At 42.4% G+C, this 15,103-nt stretch overlaps 1 protein-coding gene and 1 long non-coding RNA gene across 4 annotated transcripts in view; one reads left to right on the top strand and one right to left on the bottom strand.

Annotated features, from left to right (window-relative positions):
• Nucleotides 1–213: 213 nt before the first annotated feature.
• On the bottom strand, nucleotides 214–11,147 carry LOC108716732. The gene is made up of 2 exons (XR_001935739.2): nucleotides 11,042–11,147; nucleotides 214–906 (listed from the first exon to the last, which is right to left on the bottom strand). It is a non-coding gene; the product is annotated as an uncharacterized LOC108716732 (long non-coding RNA).
• A 51-nt stretch (nucleotides 11,148–11,198) lies between these two features.
• b3galnt2.L (beta-1,3-N-acetylgalactosaminyltransferase 2 L homeolog) overlaps nucleotides 11,199–15,103 on the top strand; it is a 35,134-nt gene continuing 31,229 nt past the window's right edge. The window contains exon 1 of one of the 3 annotated variants that reach the window (XM_041562144.1): nucleotides 11,199–11,441. In XM_041562144.1, the coding sequence (XP_041418078.1) occupies nucleotides 11,369–11,441 (73 nt within the window). In that variant the 5' untranslated portion in view covers nucleotides 11,199–11,368. The remainder of the gene's footprint in view (nucleotides 11,442–15,103) is intronic. The other 2 variants (XM_041562145.1, NM_001091361.1) reach the window with 2 other exon arrangements.

Below are 15,103 nucleotides of genomic sequence, written 5' to 3'. Positions count from 1 at the left end.
TGATTCAGGGCAGAAGATAGCGTACAGAGGGGGCGGGGGGCGCCGGCTGCACGTCCTGCACTAGGGCCCGCCCCCTAGGGCCTACCCCCCTAGGGCCTACCCCCCTCTAGTTACGTTACTGAGAAGAAGCAGGTAGTATCTTACCTGCTTTGTGCTAAGATTTTAGTTTAAAAGTCAATATAAATGCACTCATAAAGATTATGTCAGATTTTGTTTGTTTGACAGTTTTAATATAAAGGCATAGGATTCCTTTTCCAGGAACCCATTATCAAGAAATTACAGGAAGGCCATCTCCCATTCTGTTTAAATCAGATAATACGAATTTAAAAAAAAATAATTGTCTTCTTTTCTATAATAATAAAACAGCACCTTGTACTCAATCCATATTGGAGGCAAAACAATCCTATTGGGTTTATTTAATGTTCAAATTATTTTTAGCAAACTTAAGGTATGGAGATCCAAATTACTGAAAGACACCCCCCCCTTATATGGAAAACCCCAGGGCCCAAGCATTCTGGATAACAGGTCCCATGCATTCGGCTCCTGTGTAAGACTAGACGGGTCACTGGTGCGCAGCAGCGCATGTGCTTCACAGGAAAGCTACACTGCAGGAAGAGGCATATTCACGCTGAAGCCGTGGCTGTGGTGCTGGTGCGGGTGGTGAGACTCTGCAATCTCCAGATTGACGGACCTGTTGGATGAGATACTGTGGGGGGCTGCTGCTGTCCGAACTCTATGTTGAACCACGAAGGGCTGAGTGCAGGAGACATGGACTGGGGAGAAGAACAAACCCTGCTCCGCCAGACAACGCTCCTACAGCTTCAGCCTCCTTCACACGCTGTCACTACAATAGCCAGGGAGGAGAAATCGAGCATCGCAGTATGGATGGTCGCCGTGTCGCCTTTTCTGTAGGGGACAGGAAGTCGAGTTTCAGTAAGTTATTCCTTAATAAAGGATTTGCAATTTAAAAGTTTAACTTGTCCTGGTGTTTTTTTCATTGTATTCTAACGAATTTTTAAAAAATGTTTTTTGATGTTACTGGTCCTTTAAATAAGCCTCTTACATAGCAACATATAATGCTGCACTTCTTCTGTGTACTAATGTCATTCAATAGATCCACACTAAACAGGAGCTGAGTAACCGTATCACTCTTTTCATCATGCAAATCATTAGTTATCAGTAGTGAACAACCCCTTTAAAGCTATATTTGCAAATGTAATTGCCATTGACAGCAGTATCTGTCTGATCCTTTCTTTTCGCTGCCCTGGTGGCTATGACTTTTTAAGTAATGTAACAGAAGTCAGCTGATTTACATGTGCATACCTCCCAACTGTCCTGATTTCTGCAGGACAGTCCTTGACAGCTCAGCCCGCAGTCCCGGGTTATTTACTGAAATATCCTGACTTTCTTTTAGAACTCCTGCACTGACTAGAGAAAAGATACAAAGTTTCTAAAACTTAATTAAAATAAGAGGCTTTTTGGCAGAGCTGAGAACAGTCAGCAGCTGCACTGATACTTTTGTAACAATTTAAGATAAACAAAGATATAATGGTAACTATTTAAGATAAGCAGGTCTCTTGGGAGAACTAAGACTAGCATCTTAAGAGGCAATTCACTTTCATTAGCAAAACTGTTATAATACATAAAACATTGCACTAAAACTCAAAAAAAAATGTGTTCAAACTTTCAAAACCTGCCAAATTTTGTAAAATGGACATTGTAATTAGGGGGTGTGGCCATAAAATGGGCGTTGTGTGTTTTTAGACTAAGTTAGTCCTTTTACAGTTTAGGGCAAGTTTTAATCTACGAGACCACAGTCACGGTTACCCCACCTTCTCCAGCTTTGTGGTGTCCCAGGGATACAAATCATTAGGCAGTAGTTTTGGGACAACTCCACCATCCTTTATATCATTAGTGGCTAAATGATTTATTCTAATTTTTACGCTTATTGACTCGTCTTTTACTTATTTATTAGAAATCATTTGGGAATCTAATTTGATTTAGTGTTTTATTAAAAGAGTCCACCACAGTTCGCATGGGAATAGTTGTCTTATGGCGGGGAGATATATCTCTATATGGTAGACGGGCTAGAGCTTCTAGGGAGCCTATAACTGTGGTACCGTATTACTGTAGTACCCGGGTCTGGTTATTTAGTTTGGAGGACATCCACCAGTGTGCAAACACCAGTTGGCTGGCCAGGAAGTACATGTGAAAGTTGGGTAGTGCTAGCCCACCTCTGTTTGTAGGGGCTTGTAAGGTTGAGAAGGCAAGCCTTGGTCTTTCACCATACCATAGGAAACCCCTTACCATTGAGTCCAGCATTCTAAAAAGACTTGCAGGTGGGGGCTACCAGAGAATTATGAAAAACTTACAACAATTTTGGAAGAAACACCATTTTTAAAATATTTATTCTGCCGGGGAGAGACAGAGGGAGCCCCTGCCATGCAGCAAGAAGCGACTTAAGGTTTGTCAATATGGGGGATATAATAAGGGACATGTATTGCCCAAGATCCCTGTGTATTACTATTCCCATGTATTTAAATGTGGGCACTACGTGTAGCTGTTGGATAGTGGTAGGGGATTCCCGTGGCAGGGGATCAATGGAGAATAGTAACGATTCATTGTAGTTCACTCGGAGTCCCGAGAAGGCCTCAAATCGTGTTCTTATCAGAATCTGTAGTGAGGCTCCTGGGTTTGCTAGATATAAGAGCATGTTTTCCGTGTAAAGCGAGACTTTTTTTTACATACTTCCCCCAGATGGAGCCCTTCTATGGACTGATCCGCTCTTATACTGATCGCCAAGGGCTCAATAGCCAGAGCGAACAACACTGGAGACAGCAGGCAGCCTTGCCTAGTGCCTCTCTGAAGGTAGATAATCGGGGAGGTGAATCCGTTCACCTGGATTCTAGCCTGTGGGGAGACGTAAAGAGCACAAATCCAGTTCCTTAGCTGGGAGCCCAGGCCGTATCTGCCGAGTACTTCCCATAGATATGAACATATGACCATGTCAAAGGCCTTTTCTGTGTCTAGGGAAGCCACCATTTTACTGCCATGGTTCTATAGAACACATTTACTGGTGACTGGTTAGGGACAAAGTGCAAAAGAAAGGTGCTTTAGCACAACGGTTGTCACTTTGCCTGGTAAAAATGATGCTTGGTACCAATATTATTAATAGGAAAGAAAGATAAACATATAGTTTTCCACAACAGGTGGCAACTACAGTTGGACTATGAAGATTTTCATTCATCCAGGTCATAGTATATCTAGTATAGGTCAATCTAAAAACAACTGGACTTGCTGAGTAATCAATGAAGACGTTTCACTACTCATCCGAGCAGCTTCTTCAGTTCAACTGACTGGTGTGGGAAATTCTCGGCATATAAACTCTTCCACTAATCCATTTACAATGGCACATTGTAACTCTTCAAAGAGGTGACATCTGAAGAAACTCACAGAGGTGTTGATTCTGTGTAGTTGTGATAGGATTATCCAATGTGTCATGCAACTCCTAGATACAGGTGTTACTTGTGAGAGTTGCATGAATGGATGTGTGAAGTGTTCTGAATCCGCCGGGGTACAGATGTTAGAACAGCATTGTATGTAGCAGACAGGTGGTGTCGAAGGCCCCCACCTCTGTTCAGAGATGGTCTCTCCACCTTGACATGAATCGCCTCTTTCAAGCCTCGTTCAAACCAGTGGTCTTCTTTATCCAAGATTTGGACCTTGCTGTCTTCAAAGGAGTGTCCCTTGTCTTTTAAGTGTAGAAAGACAGCTGAGTTTTGCCCTGTAGAGTTCTCCCTCCTGTGCTGAGCCATTCGCTTGGAGAGCAGTTGTTTTGTCTCCCCAATATATAGATCTGTGCATTCCTCGCTACACTGGACTCCGTATACCACATTGCTTTGTTTTTCTTTTGGTGTTGGATCCTTTGGGTGTACCAGTTTTTGTCTCAGTGTGTTGCTAGGTTTGAAAAACACAGGGACATGGTGTTTGTTGAAAATCCTCCTGAGTTTCTCTGACACTCCAGCTACATATGGGATAACTATGGTCCCAACCAAGTTTGTGTGTTGCTAGATTTGTGCCTTAACACCACATACTTCAAGTACAAGAACCTTTTTTATAGACAGAAACATGGCTGTGCAATGGGTTCTCCAGTCTCTCCCATTGTAGCAAACTTGTACATGGAGGAAGTGGAAAGGAAGGCCTTACTTACATTCCAGGGAACTACACCGACTCACTGGTTCAGGTATGTGGATGATACTTGGGTTAAAATCAGATCCAATGACGTGGCGGCCTTTAAAGAACACATTAACTCAGTGGACAATAACATCAAGTTCACAAGGGAAGATGTCCACGAGAACAAACTTGCTTTTTTGGACTGTTTGATATGTATCCAAGAGGGGGGTAACTTGAAGACGGAAGTATACAGGAAACCCACTCATACGAATCAATATCTGTTGTTTGATTCCCACCATCCACTGGAACACAAACTGGGTGTCATTCGAACCCTGCACCACCGGGCGGAATGTGTGGTAACGGATACAGAGTCCAAAGACAAAGAGCAAAAACATCTCAGAGGAGCTTTGAAAGCGTGTGGCTACCCAGACTGGGCCTTTGTCAAAACAGCAGCAACCAAGCCCAACAGGAACACCAATAGAAATAACCGCCCGGAGACACATAGTAGGCGAAACAGTCATCCCATATGTAGCTGGAGTGTCAGAGAAACTCAGGAGGATTTTCAACAAACACCATGTCCCTGTGTTTTTCAAACCTAGCAACACACTGAGACAAAAACTGGTACACCCAAAGGATCCAACACCAAAAGAAAAACAAAGCAATGTGGTATACGGAGTCCAGTGTAGCGAGGAATGCACAGATCTATACATTGGGGAGACAAAACAACTGCTCTCCAAGCGAATGGCTCAGCACAGGAGGGAGAACTCTACAGGGCAAAACTCAGCTGTCTTTCTACACTTAAAAGACAAGGGACACTCCTTTGAAGACAGCAAGGTCCAAATCTTGGATAAAGAAGACCACTGGTTTGAACGAGGCGTGAAAGAGGCGATTCATGTCAAGGTGGAGAGACCATCTCTGAACAGAGGTGGGGGCCTTCGACACCACCTGTCTGCTACATACAATGCTGTTCTAACATCTGTACCCCGGCGGATTCAGAACACTTCACACATCCATTCATGCAACTCTCACAAGTAACACCTGTATCTAGGAGTTGCATGACACATTGGATAATCCTATCACAACTACACAGAATCAACACCTCTGTGAGTTTCTTCAGATGTCACCTCTTTGAAGAGTTACAATGTGCCATTGTAAATGGATTAGTGGAAGAGTTTATATGCCGAGAACTTCCCACACCAGTCAGTTGAACTGAAGAAGCTGCTCGGATGAGTAGTGAAACGTCTTCATTGATTACTCATCAAGTCCAGTTGTTTTTAGATTGACATATACTAGATAAACTCTACAGTTGGTATTACTGTCATGGCTGGTAAAAATGATGCTTCATACCAATATTATTTATAGGATAGCAAGATAAAGGTCAATATTATTCTGAAGAAAATGTGGCAACCCTATCTATCATTTGTATCCAGAGTCAAATTAAGCATGAAATCCAATTTCTATTTTTATTAACCCTTTCCCTGCCATCCGTTTTGTCCTAGATGCGAACATCTACTCCCAAGCAGTTTTTAGATATTTTGCACTCTTTCACTTTAAGGGCCTTTCCTGGGGTGGTCTTTTAGTTTACCCAGGAAAACAATATATTGTTTTTTTCAGGACAACCTGAACTTTCACAATATGCAAGAATTTTGGTGTAATTCTACTTCTGTAAAAAAATATAGGCTTCTAAGTGTCTAATAAAATGAAAAAAAAATCATGTTTCACAAAGAACAATCACATATATCAGAAACATAATTTATTTGATGTATGAGAACACAGCCGATTTAGAAAGGTCTATGTCTCCTGAACGCGGCAATACCAAATATATATAGTTTTATGGAGATTTCTCACTTGTATAGCTCAAAATCTACAAGCAGTACACAACCAAATTTCCAAAGCACCGCTCCCCAAACGGCATACTTTTGATTTCAAGGCCAAACATTCCGCTAACAGTAGGTTTACCCTAGAAAACTACCTATTACTAGAAAGAACAGATTCTGGTGAATCAAAAATGGGTAAAAATATCTTTGTACTCCAAACTACCAAGTTGCAATTGTTTCCTAAAGTTATAATGTTTTATAGAAATTGGTGAATTTTTTGAAAAATGACCTCAAAGCTTCCACTCTACAGCAACATATCTCCCACACATCTTTAGGTATCAATGTAAAACACCCCAAATATGAAATCCTGGGGTCCACTGAACAGTTTGATGCCCAATATGTATAGGTGTACCCAAGCACGTCATTTCAGATACTGCAAAATCAACACATTTACATAGTTTTGGGGGGCGGCAAAGGTAGAAAAAAGTACGTTCACCCCAGAAAACCATATATTTTCGGAAAGTACACATTCCCCTGAATCCAAATTGGGTATGCATGTCTTTCTACACCAAAGTACCAAGCGGCAAACCATTCCTAAATTTGGTGATTTTGGCGACATTTCCAAAAATCACCTCAAAATTTCTACCCTGCAGCATCGTATTACCCACATACTTTTAGGTATCAAGAGAAATCACCCCAAATATGAAAGCCTAGGGTCCTCTGAACAGTTTGATGCCCAATATGTATAGGTGTACCCAAGCAAGTGGCATATAGGGGCCTGAAAAGGAAGACCCCCATATGGTCTGTCATTTCAGATACTTCAAAATCAACACATTTGCATCATTTTGAGGGGAGCAAATGTAGAAAAAAGTAAGTTCACCCCAGAAAACCATATATTTTCGGAAAGTACACATTGCCACGAATCTAAATTGGGTATGCATGTCTTTGTACTCCAAAGTACCAAGCCGCAAACCATTCCTGAATTTGGTGATTTTGGTGAAATTTCCAGAAATCACTTAAAAATGTCTACCCTGCAGCATCGTATTTCCCACATACTTTTAGGTATCAAGAGAAATCACCCCAAATATGAAAGCCTAGGGTCCTCTGAACAGTTTGATGCCCAATATATATAGGTGTACCCAAGCACGTGGCATATAGGGGCCCCAAAAGGAAGACCCCCATATGGTCTGTCATTTCAGATACTTCAAAATCAACACATTTGCATCGTTTTGAGGGGAGCAAATGTAGAAAAAAGTACGTTCACCCCAGAAAACCATATATTTTCGGAAAGTACACATTCCCCTGAATCCAAATTGGGTATGCATGTCTTTCTACTCCAAAGTACCAAGCAGCAAACCATTCCTAAATTTGGTGATTTTGGGGACATTTACATTGTTTTGAGGGGGGCAAATGTAGAAAAAAGTAAGTTCACCCCAGAAAACCATATATTTTCGGAAAGTACACATTACCACAAATCTAAATTGGGTATGCATGTCTTTGTACTCCAAAGTACCAAGCCGCAAACCATTCCTAAATTTGGTGATTTTGGTGACATTTCCGAAAATCACCTCAAAATTTCCACCCTGCAGCATCGTATTTCCCACATACTTTTAAGTATCAAGATAAATCACCCCAAATATGAAAGCTTAGGGTCCTCTGAACAGTTTGATGCCCAATATGTATAGGTGTACCCAAGCACGTGGCATATAGGGGCCCCAAAACGAAGTCCCCCATATGGTCTGTCATTTCAGATACTGCAAAATCAACACATTTACATAGTTTTGGGGGGGAGCAAAGGTAGAAAAAAGTACATTCACCCCAGAAAACCATATATTTTCGGAAAGTACCCATTCCCGCGAATCCAAATTGGGTATGCATGTCTTTGTACTCCAAAGTACCAAGTCGCAAGCCTTTCCTAAATTTGGCGATAAAAGCAACAGTTTTTACATTTTTGAAAATTGCCTAAAAATATTGCAATTGGCCGCATTTATCTCACCCAATTTCTTACATACAATTGTAAAACACCATAAATACTGATGCCAAGGGTCAACTGAACCGTTTGATGCCCAATATGCATTGATATCCCAAGGCAGCTGGCATGTGCGGACCCCAAATGAAAATAGTGCATATGATTTTTCTCCGCTGCCGATTCGCCTTCTGTGAACATAGACCCTTGACTTCATATTATGTACCTCAAGACCCTCCTAACAGCAAAGACCCCCCCAAAACCATATATTTTTGGAAAGTACACATTCTGACAAATCCAACAAAGATAAAGACGTCTTTCTACGCCAAACTACCAAACTGCAAAGATTTTCTAAACGTAGAGGTTTTTACAACATTTCTGAAAATCGCCTAAAATTGTTGCAGTTTGCCGCATTTATCGCACACAATGTTTTACGTATGAAGAAAAATCACCCTAAATATGGACGTCAGAGGTCTACTGAATAGTTTGATGCCCAATATGCATAGATTTACCAAAGTATGTGGCGTGTACGGACCCCAAATGAAAAACGTGCATATGACTTTTCACGCTAGCCAACTAAGCTGCAGAAAAGAGAGCCCCAACTGTGTGTTATGTGCCGTAAGACCCACAAAATTTAAAAAGACCCCCAGAAAACGATATATTTTTGGAAAGCATATATTCTGGCGAATCAAACTAAGTAAAATAAATCTTTCTATACCAAAGCACCAAACAGCAAAACAATACTAAAGATTCATAAGGAACAATAATGCAGGGATAAAATTGCAATAAATCCACAAAAATAGTGTAAATCAATGAAATAACAAAATAATTCATCCGACAGCGTAATTAGTGGCCGAAATCGATTATACAATAGTCACGCTGTCAAAATAACATGTTTTTAGGCAAAACAAACGGTACAATGAATAAGTAAATAAATTAAAAAACACCTGTTTGTGAATTTTTGTGTATACATATTTGTGCACTAATAAAAGTTGTCTGAGTACATGTAATTAAGTGTAAATAAGTGTACAAAATCGACCAAGTGTGCTAAAATAAAAAAAATAAAAAAAAAATACAAATTTTTACTAAAATGTTTGTGTAAGTGTATAAATGTACTGTAGGTATGTGTAAGTGCAGGTAAGTGTGTAAAAAAATGTGCACTTACCGTTTTTTTAGCAGGAGGATCGCTGGAACCGATGGAGGCAGCCAGAACAGCGTGTCTGCAGAGTTACTGTGCAGCAGGAAGTTGGTGGACGGCTGTGCAGGAAGGAAGAGGTGAGTATGCAGCAGCAGCGCTATTTGCAGCGCATTTGCGACTGTGAAGTCGGATCTGCGACAATCGTGTCGCAGATCCGACTCGACAGCCCCCCAGCCTTGTTGCCCAGGGGGCTGTCAACCCTTCTGACTCTCTGCGGAGGCGGCAAAAGCCGCCGATGCAGAGAGAAGGGCTCACCTGCAGGAGAACGTACAAGGTACGTTCTTGGCAGCCTGAGCCCTGAACCGCCAGCACGTACGCCGTACGTGCTTGGTGGTTAAAGGGCTAAAGCATGCATAGATGTTGTAAGCTCATTCCGCCAGCACGTACGCCGTACGTGCTTGGCGGCTAAAGCATGCATAGATGTTGTAAGCTCATTTAAAAATCTCAACTGTCAATCAAATATTGTCTGCCCTTCCTCTATGCCTTAGCACTTCCTAGATAGTCACTGCTCTCCACAAATTCCCCAGTTCTCTTCACCATTTAATAGTTTAGCCAGGGCATGGGAATGAACATCAGGTCCCCCATTTTGGTGCACATACAAGATTTTGAGCTGATGCAAGGCTTGCCTTAATAACACTGTGAACAAAATGGCTCCTGCATGCTTGCTATAATCATAAATTCCCAGACTGAAGGAAACAAGATTCAAATAATTTATATTGTGTAATTAAAGTTCATTTTACTTGACTAATGTGATACAATAGAATTTTGAATAATTTTTTTGGGTCATTTTTTTGGGTCATTAAAAGAGACATATAGGATAAATGAAAAACCCTAATTTTGTAGGCAATTATGAGTAATATATAGTGTTGCTTTTACATGGTGCTAAAAATTAATAGCATTTTTAAAAATAGCCCCTTTATTAGAGCTCCCTATACATGTTCATTGGTTCCTGTCCATGTTTCGAATGATGGGTGGGCGTGTCCTAACGGTCCCTGCCAGAAGCACAGTAGGAGAGGGACAGCCAATCACAGCCCTGCAGTCACACAAGCACAGACAAGCTTCAGTTCTCTATCAGGCCAGTGCAGTGAGCTGAGTGCCCCTGGCTCTCATGCACAGCCTGAGAATTCAGGGAGCAGGAAGTGGAAGAGAAGGGAAGGATTATAAGGGGTTTTTGCAGAAATACTCAATAAATCAGCCTGAAACACTACTTTTTTAAGCACAATTCTTTTATATCTAAATGAGTATAAAGCACTGGTAAATTCTTATTTTTTACACAAAATAAAGTGCTGGTTCGCCTTTAAGTTAACTTTATTATGTTATAGAATGGTCAATTTTAAGCAACTTTTCAAGCGGTCGTCATTATTTATTTATTTATTTTTTATAGTTTTTCATTAGCATCATATACGGGCCAACAGCAGTATGTCCAACTCGGGGCCCACTTGCTGCACGTGGCCTTCTAAAGAGTCTGCTCAAAGGCTGCACAAACTTCACTGTATGGCATTTATCATTTTTAATCCGCCTATCCTGCCGCTAAAAACACCGAACGCTATTGCTGCCATTGTTCCAGGACCACGGGCTAAGGTTAAAGCAATCAGCAGCGTCCTTATCTGTTCTGCACTTTCTTCTCTATTAATAACATTGGCACAGGGCATTTGCTCTTTAGTTCCATTCTGTATTTAGTAACTGAGCTCAGAGCTATTAACGACTTGACACAGGACACACTGGCACTAAAACAGACTTCTCCACCATGTAAAAGCGTCTATTACTGTACATGACATACTGAGAGAACTTTAACCAGGGAAAACAGCTCTAACTTCCAGGGACCACAGTTTACGATACTTTAAAAATACAGCACAGTCACATCCTCTTGTATAAATATTGAACAACCTTTGCGTCAACCAGAATGGCCGCCCTCGTTTATTCTCCTTGCCGAATAGAGAAGGCTCTGACCGGCCTCTCGCAGCCCTTAACCAATAAGGCTGCACGACAGACGCTCTTACCCGCAGTTTGCGTAAATCCCGCGCTCCTATTGGCTGCTTGTGTCTAATCACTTCCCGAACACCCAGCTACCAGTCAGCAGTGGAACGATCATCGCATAGCAAGGTAGGGAGTCTCTGGAGGTCTCTTGATGTCTCATGCTCTCTGGCAGGATTGCTCTTAACCACCTTGTGCCTGATGGCCCAATGAACTGTGTCCACCCGGAACGGGCGGCCAATGCGACATCTTTTATTCCTGTGTCCCTGCGTGATCGGGGTCGCCTTCCATCTCTGGCTGTTTAACTTCTCAGGTAGGCTGGTGTCATGAACATTTCCCAGCTGCCCTCCTCTCTGACCTTGCATGCAGGGCATGCACTCGCATAACCCTATTGGTCTCGAATATTTGGTGCTAAAGCAAACATGCTACAACAAATATGTAATGTGTCAGGTTCTGTCAGACTTCGAACATGGGCAGAATTACTATATGTAAATAGAATTAGTGGTCACTGTAGGGTGCTGTGAGGTAGATTGAGCTGCAATTAATTTTTGTTCAGAAGTAGTAGTATTTATCCGGAATGCTTAACGTTATAGGAAAATACCTCCTTCAAAGAGAGTGCTATAGGTGATAAGAAGGGTTGCAAACTTTGCTTTTGATGTTACATAACTCCTTTATTGTCTAAAAATATCCAGACACCTACCTTTCTCATAGCAAGGTATGAATATGCAGATGGTCCTCCCTTTGCTGCTAATACAGACTCTGCACTTCTAGAAGGCTTTATACTAGAAGTTGGAATATCATTGGTGGTGTTTGCTTCCATTTGGCCACAGGAGCATTCGTTTGGTTTAGGATCTTGGGGGCTAACAGGATAAGAGGTAATATGCGGGATGGAGGAGATAGAAATGGGGCAGACCAGAGGCTGGTTAGAGGTAAAGCAACTAAAGATTACAAATTTATGGGCAATTACATTTTAGTACCAGCTTTGCAGGCTTCGGAAATCTGTGCATTCTAGCAAATCCCAAAGGGGCTGCTGTAAGATGCCATAGACAGTCACCATTTAGAGGGCTATTTGGGCCTCTGTGTTCTTGAAATGCTAAGGCCTATTTTGAACCCAGTCCTGATTGGTATTTTACCAGTTAGGCTGGTGAAATACTGGCCAGGTGACAAACCTGACCAGTGTAGTTCTACACCAGTCTCATTTTGAAAAGACCTGACTTTGTGGGGTGGGGCATTATTGTTCTGAAACTGGGAGGAACTTTTCCAAATTGTCGCTACAAAATGTGAAGCACTAAATTGTATTGTATGTCTTTATACTTTTTTTGTTTGTATCACTTCAGGGGACATGTTTCCAGTGCTGTAGGGTAGCAAACTTTATACCACTCCTACAAACCCTGGATTATTGAGATGATATTGCTTCTGAGACAGTTTGGAATTGAGCAGTCTGTTCCAAGGACAGGTCATTTTTGATGCAAAGTCCCAACACACACACACACACACACACACATTGTGAGCAGAATCATACGAACAGACAGGTCTTGAACAGGGTTAAGTCCATTTATTGTTCACATATAAAGATTCTGTGAGCAAAGCAGCATAAAACAAAACAAAATCCTTGCCACACTTGGGCTCTAACTAATACACAGAGTAGTTTCCCTCTCTACTGCCGGTCCCCTACTGGGATTTCCGGTCAATCACAAACAGTACAACTCCCCAGAGTCACAGTACCTTTGTAAAAGTCCTTTCCCTTTACCTTATATTTCACCTCACCAACTTTTTCAATAATTTCGTAAGGCCCCTGCTACTTAGCCAGGAACTTACTTTCAACTGTGGGGATAAGTACCAAGACTCTATCCCCAGGATTAAAGGTCCTTACTTTTGCAGACCTATTATAGATCCTGCTTTGGGCCTCCTGTGCTTGGGCCATGTGCTCCTTTACAATAGGTAATACAGTTGTAATTCGCTCCTGCATTTGAGCAATGTGTTCTACCACTGTCTTATAGGGGGTAGCCTCCTGTTCCCAAGTTTCCTTAGCTACATCTAGCAGACCCCTGGGGTGTCTACCATAGAGTAACTCAAATGGGGCGAACCCAGTAGAAGCTTGTGGTACCTCCCTGATTAAGAACAACAAAAACGGCAATAAGCAGTCCCAATTTTTCCCATCTTTATCTACCACCTTTTTCAACATGGTTTTCAGGGTCTTATTAAACCTTTCCACCAAGCCATCAGTTTGAGGGTGGTACACTGAGGTACGTAAGTGTTTGATACCTAAGAGGCGACATAACTCTTTGGTTACTTTGGACATAAAGGGTGTGCCTTGATCTGTCAGTATTTCTTTAGGTATTCCCACCCTAGAAAACAAATGGACCAGCTCTTTGGCTATACATTTTGCTGAAGTATTCCTTAAAGGTACTGCTTCTGGATATCTGGTTGCATAATCCAATATTACAAGGATATGTTGGTGCCCTCTAGCGGATTTTGGCAGGGGACCAACCAAATCCATGGCAACCCTCTCAAATGGGACCTCAACTATTGGAAGGGGAACCAAGGGACCTCTGTAATGGGGTCTTGGTGCTGCTAACTGACAATCTGGGCAAGAGTTACAATATCGCTTTACATCTCCAACCACCCCAGGCCAAAAGAACCTCTGAAGAATTCTTTCTGTAGTTTTATCGACTCCCAGGTGGCCGCCAAGTACATGTCTATGTGCCATATCTAATACCACCTTTCTATATTGCTGGGGTACCACCAGCTGTTCTATAATTTCACCCCTTATTTTGCTCACATGATATAACATATCCTGGTTCAGGGCCATGTGGGGAAACACTGTTTCTGCCCCTGGACATTGAGGTTCCCCATTTATAACTTTTATATTTTCTCTAGCGTGGCTCAGAGTGGGGTCCCTCATATGGGCAGTTCCAAAGTTCTCTTTGGAAACCTCTAAATCAGGTACCATGTCACCTTCCTCTACCCCCTCTTCAAGTCATGCCAACAATTCTAGGGGTGAGGGAACATCAGGGGTCACCCCTACTTTATCATCATTCTCAGGGTGTGTAAAGGGTTCTGGGGACAAGCATGTTTCCTCTGCCTTACATGAGGAACCCTTTTCAGAATTACTCTCCCCACCCCACAGTTGCCAGAACAAGGGAAAATCTCTTCCCAATATAACAGCATGCATTAAGGTTTTTACAACCCTCACTTGATACTTTACAGTTCCCGACTGAGTTTCAAACAGAACCAAAGCAGTTGGGTAGTCTTTAGTGTCCCCATTAATGCACACTACCCCGACCCGTGGGTGGGTAGAGTCAACGATGTCCACCAAACTAGCGTGAACTAATGTTACCAAACTCCCTGAATCCAGGAGAGCGGTCACCCGGTGTCCTTCTATGACTACTGGGCAAAACTGTTTACCAGTCTCTTCTTGTAGAGAGGCCAGACAGGCTGGCAGAGCATACAGGGATTCTTGTTTCCCCCAACTACAATCCATAGGCTCTGACGTTAGGGGGCAGTTAGCAGCGAAATGGCCAAACTCTCTACACCTCCAGCATTGTAACCCCCTTTTATCTCTGTCAGAGGCCTCTTGACCCTGACTGGTGGCCACCCTATCTTTGGCTCCAGTACTCAGTCCCAAAGTCATATCAGAGGTTTTGTCCCGGTTACCTTGGGAAACCACCCCTTTAATAAATGGAACAGTCTTACCAGGATTTCCTTGCAATCTCGGAGGCTTGATAGGGCGCTGGACAGAGGTTCCCTCTCCTAGGTAGCTCTCAGTAGTCATGTACCTCTCCACAAGTTCCACCATCTGGGTCATATCTTGGGGGTCTGCCTGTCCAACCCATCACTTTATATCCCGGGGAAGACCTTTCCGGTACCGGTCTACGACGATCCTTTCCACCACTTCATCAGCTGTGTTGATGTCTGGTTGCAGCCACTTTCTTGTGAGACCCAGGAGGTCATGCATTTGCGCACGTGCAGGCT

This window comes from Xenopus laevis, chromosome 5L, assembly GCF_017654675.1.
Source record: "Xenopus laevis strain J_2021 chromosome 5L, Xenopus_laevis_v10.1, whole genome shotgun sequence".
In the NCBI taxonomy this organism is placed as follows: Eukaryota; Metazoa; Chordata; class Amphibia; order Anura; family Pipidae; genus Xenopus; species Xenopus laevis.
The sequence above is the reverse complement of the archived record's forward strand: the minus strand, read 5'-3'. Positions and strand labels throughout refer to the sequence as shown.